Source organism: Rhizopus delemar, genomic scaffold (assembly GCF_000149305.1).
Source record: "Rhizopus delemar RA 99-880 supercont3.7 genomic scaffold, whole genome shotgun sequence".
Lineage (NCBI taxonomy): Eukaryota > Fungi > Mucoromycota > Mucoromycetes > Mucorales > Rhizopodaceae > Rhizopus > Rhizopus delemar.
Window position 1 is genome coordinate 2,707,570 of NW_027137833.1, and position 4,974 is coordinate 2,712,543.

The 4,974-nt window shown below is 36.8% G+C and overlaps 3 protein-coding genes across 3 annotated transcripts; all 3 read left to right on the top strand.

Moving 5' to 3' along the window:
• Positions 1 to 148: 148 nt before the first annotated feature.
• Positions 149 to 1,264, top strand: RO3G_10229 (uncharacterized protein; the record flags this gene model as incomplete). Its single annotated transcript, XM_067664814.1, has 3 exons — positions 149 to 165; positions 348 to 1,075; positions 1,236 to 1,264. 3 exons carry the CDS (start codon positions 149 to 151, stop codon positions 1,262 to 1,264), a joined length of 774 nt encoding a protein of 257 aa, XP_067520915.1.
• Positions 1,265 to 2,665: 1,401 nt separating this feature from the next.
• RO3G_10230 (uncharacterized protein) lies at positions 2,666 to 4,012 on the top strand (the record flags this gene model as incomplete). Its single annotated transcript, XM_067664815.1, has 3 exons — positions 2,666 to 3,263; positions 3,510 to 3,713; positions 3,849 to 4,012. The coding sequence occupies 3 exons, from the start codon at positions 2,666 to 2,668 to the stop codon at positions 4,010 to 4,012; spliced, it is 966 nt and encodes a 321-aa protein (XP_067520916.1).
• Positions 4,013 to 4,419: 407 nt separating this feature from the next.
• RO3G_10231 (uncharacterized protein) lies at positions 4,420 to 4,894 on the top strand (the record flags this gene model as incomplete). Its single annotated transcript, XM_067664816.1, has 1 exon — positions 4,420 to 4,894. A coding segment is annotated over one exon (475 nt), but the record flags the coding sequence as incomplete, so codon positions are not given.
• Positions 4,895 to 4,974: the final 80 nt, after the last annotated feature.

The following is a 4,974-nucleotide window of genomic DNA, read 5'->3' on the forward strand; positions in this document are numbered from 1 at the left end:
GCGGTAATAGAAGAGGATGACATTCATACCACTGCCGTATATTCAAAAATCAATATCGGAGACAAAACGGTGAAAGTACTTGTTGACTGTGGTGCTGCCAAGACGTGTATGTCAAAATCCCTGGCAGATGCTTTAGGATTAGAAATAGATGCTGCCTCAGAAAGCGTATTTACCTTGGGAAACGGTTCTAAACAGCCTGCTCTAGGAGTAATATATGATGTACCTATCGAAGTACAAGAGGATTTAATTATTCCGTGTACAGTTGAAGTATTGCCAGCTTGCCCAACTCATTTAATTATCGGAAACAACTGGTTAAACAGAGCAAAGGCCAAAATTGACTTCAATAGTTCAACCCTGAAAGTGTCCTATAAAAACAAAAAGGCAGAAATAGAAATATTCTTTTTGCGTAAGAATACACCTCTACCAAAAATTTCCAGTTATATCCAAAGTTACCAGCATCCAATCAGTTCAACCAATTCGAAAGAAACGAAAAAAGTGCACTTTGAAAACGATAAAGCAGATTCAGAAGATGATGAAGTTGAAGAGGAATCAGAAGAAAGCACTGATGAAGAATCTACTGAAGAAGAAGAAGTTGAGGATGAAGAGCATTCACTATTACTGCTTGAAAATGACTATAAGAAAGACATACAGATAAAAAATCTTAAAAATCAATGCATTCTGGAAGCCTCATCAGATGGATTAACTATCCCGGCAAACTCATCAAAGACTATCATAATCAAGAAACCTAAAGATGAACTTAGGGGATTAATGTATAGTTTTGAAATAACCAGCACCAAAATTCTACAAAAAACCGGTATCCTTGACCCTTGTCACAACTTTATTACCAACAAAAAGAGTTTGGAAATTCGAATACATAATCGCTCTAATGATAATATAATTTTGGATCCAGGCGAAGAAATTGGAATCTTGGAAAAACTCAACCTTAAAGAAGATACGATTATACAAGCATATGATGTTGAAAAGGATATTCATCTCTGTACTATGGAAATGACCGAAGCAATGGACAAAGAAACCTCAGATGAAGATAAAGAAACTTTAGAAGCAGAAAAGTACAGTAAGCTTGAAATTGGGGAAATGGATAGAAAAATTGCAAGAATGTTAAAAAGGCTCTTAAAGAAATACGAAGAAATTTTCGATTGGGATAATAATAGTATCGGCTATACAAAGTTGCTACGACACAAAATAACTGTACAAGAAGGCACATTGCCTATCAGTCACCGACCGTATCGGATTAGCCCTTTAGAAGCAGAACACTTGCAAAAAGAACTAGAAAAATACACAAAACTAGGTGTAATATCCCCTTCAAATAGTCCGTGGGCTGCGCCAGTCATCTTAGTTAAAAAGAAAAATGGAGAATACAGGATGGTAATAGACTACCGAAAGCTTAACGCAGTTACAAAAAAAGATGCATACCCATTACCACGAATTGATGACTTGCTAGACACGTTAGGAAAAGCTAAAGTTTTCTCAGCATTAGATATGCGAGCTGGTTTTCATCAAGTACCGATGGAGGAAGATAGTAAAGAATTAACTGCCTTCACAACAAAGTTTGGAATATACCATTACAATACATTACCAATGGGACTTGTAAACTCTCCTGCCACATTCCAACGACTTATTGATTTATGTTTTCGGCCACTCATTAATAAGTGCCTGGTAGCATATATAGACGACTTAAATGTATATTCGTTTAACCAACAAGACCATTTACACCACTTGGAACAAGTTTTTCAATGTATACAAATTGCAAATCTCAAACTAAATCCTGAAAAATGTTTTTTCTTCAAAGATCATCTCAAATTCCTCGGCTATATCGTAACAAAAGATGGTGTACAAACAGACCCAGAAAAAATCAAGAAAATCATCGAATATCCACAACCAAAGACACTCAAACAAGTCAGAGGATTTTTAGGCTTGGCTTCTTATTATAGACGATTTATAAAGAATTTTGCCGCTATAGCAAGACCTTTACATGATCAAACAAAAACTACTAAACAAGTTCCATGGACAGAAAAGACCACTAATTCCTTTGAAACCTTGAAGAAACTGCTTACAACCGCTCCTGTCTTGACTAGACCCGATTTCAATAAACCCTTTATTTTGGTCACAGACGCTTCAAAAGCAGGACTTGGGTGTATCCTTACACAATTAGATGAAAATGGTCACGAGCATCCAGTCATATTCGCGAGTAGGGGACTAAGGTCCAGTGAAATAAATTACGCACCGACAAAGCTAGAATGTTTGGCAGTCATATGGGCAGTAAAAATGTTTCGTCCTTATCTGTTGGGAAAAAGATTCACGATTATCACAGATCATTCAGCATTACACGGATTACTCAAATCACCAAATCCTACCGGAATTATAGCACGATGGATCACAACACTTGCTGAATACGATTTCGAAATAAAATATCGACCTGGAAGAGTAAACGAGAGCGCAGACTTTTTATCAAGGCTCGGATATTAAAGATACACAACAATGAAGACATATAAATAACAATATCAATCTATATATATATTTTACCAAAACTACATGGAGGAAGGGAGGGGTAGTTGAAACAAAATCCATAAAACCTTATAAAAACAGTACAAAAGAAAAAAATAAAAATCCCGACATAACATACCAACTTCAAACTATAAGCAAAATGGAACAATACAAAATCGATCAGTTGACACAATATCTACAAACAATGAAAATAGCTGAAGACGCAACTTCTAGAATGAAGAAATACCTCAAGAAAGAAGCAAACAAGTTTACAATTTATCGAGACATCTTGTATAGATACAATACAGACAACGGGATTATCAGAAAAGTATTAAACAAAAAGGAAGCAGAAGAAATCATGTACGCATACCACCAACATCCATTAGGAGGTCATCTGGCTTACAATAATACTCTACACAAAATATCATCTCGTTACTACTGGGATAATATGTCACACGATATCATGGAATATGTCAAGAAATGTTACAGATGCCAAATGCATGGGAAGAAAATGTTGAAAGAAGAATTATATCCCGTAGCAGTTTCAGCAAAACCATTTGATCGAGTTGCCTTAGATGTGAAACATGTACAAACATCGAGATCAGGACATAGATATATTATTGCAGCTATAGATTATCTTACAAAATACGTAGAGGCGAGACCCTTACGATTTCAAAATGCATCAGAAATAGCATTGTTTGTTTATGAAGACATCATTTGCAGACATGGATGCCCAACAATCATGGTGTCAGATAATGGTAAACCCTTTTTAAGTGAACTCATCCGACAGGTGTGTAGAAATTACAACATAATACACAAAACTACAACACCCTACAACCCACAAAGCAATGGCCTGATAGAACGGTTCAACCGAACACTTGGACAAATACTACAGAGGCGTTCCTATGAAGAAAAGTTAGACTGGGATGCTTATTTACCTGCGACATTGTTTGCCTATAGATCAATCAAGCAAGCTACAACCAAGCATTCCCCTTTTTTCTTAGTTTATGGCTACGAACCCAGAACACCTTTTGACCTAGATCATCACTTGTATGAGAAAAATTCTCCTAAATTTGAAGCAAAGCTGTGGCATAGGACAACACATCAAATACATAACTTGAATCGAATCCGTGAACAAGCTACTCAAGCCATCAAGCAAACTCAAATTGCCCAAAAGAAAGCTATAGAGAAAAAATTATTGGATCAGAGTAAGGAGTTGAAACCTCCATTCAAGATAGGTGAATTAGTATTAGTATTCAAAGAGTATATGTCCACCTCCTGGTCAGGAAAACTGCAAGATAAATGGGAAGGTCCATTCATCATACAACATATTTTGGGAAAAGGCACGTATCACATCAAGAGTGCAGACATCCGGGATACTAAATTAAGAAGAGTACATGGAAATCGATTGAAAGCATATTTGCTTCCCAAGACACAATGGATCATGGAGAATGAGCGAATTCTTGTACACCAAATGGATACTGAAACGCAAGAACTTCTTCATTAAAGTCACACACAAAAGCATATACAGTAGCGGACAAAACTGGTGCACAAAAATTAAAATCAGCATTGCATCTCCGCTATATGTCTGCGACATTTGTGGCATATACCATCTGAAAGGCAGTCTAAAATATGCATTATGCTAGGTAAACCGGAACTGTGCCGGACATCCTTCAGGAATAAGGTCATTTTTAGTGATTTTTTGAATATTTCAATTTTCGCCAAAAATGTAGTACTTGTCTAGCCTTCTTTCAAATCTACCCATTTCTTTCTAGTTTGCTGTAAAATTTTATAATACACTAGTGCATTCCAATAGCTTTTAAAAAATATATAAACCCTTGCCTAATTTGTATCTCTCTATGAATTTCACTTCTTATTTTTACCCTATCTATTTTAACAAAGTACCAGCACTCTATGCCCAAAAAAGTCAGCAACGATAAAAGAGAAGCTGTGAAATCTGGAATACGCTCAGGTCGTACGACAATGGATATTTCTAGAACAACAGGAGTCTCTAAATGGACGATCAACAGGATAAGAAAGGAAGAAAAGAACATCAAGGCTCGTAACCGTGGTGGTCGACCGGTCGTAGTTAAAAAAATAACTAATGCAATCATCCGTCTAAAGCTTCGACAAGGACTCTTACGCACAGATTCTGATGCTCAGCTCTTTTTGAGGTCCTTAGGATACAGTATTAGCAAACGGTCGGTCAGAAGGCTTCTTAGAAAGATAGGCTTCAAGTCTGGAATTAAGAAGTACAAGCCTTTCATCAGCTATACAAACCAGAAAAAGCGATTGAAGTGGTGTCGCGACAAAACATCATGGACTGTGGAGGACTGGAAGTCTGTGATCTTCAGCGATGAGACCAAAATCAATGTTTGGGGCGCCGATGGTATACGCTACTATTGGAAGCAAGTCGATCAACCTTGGAGATCCTTTCATGTTAATCAAACAATGAAGCATGGCGGCGGA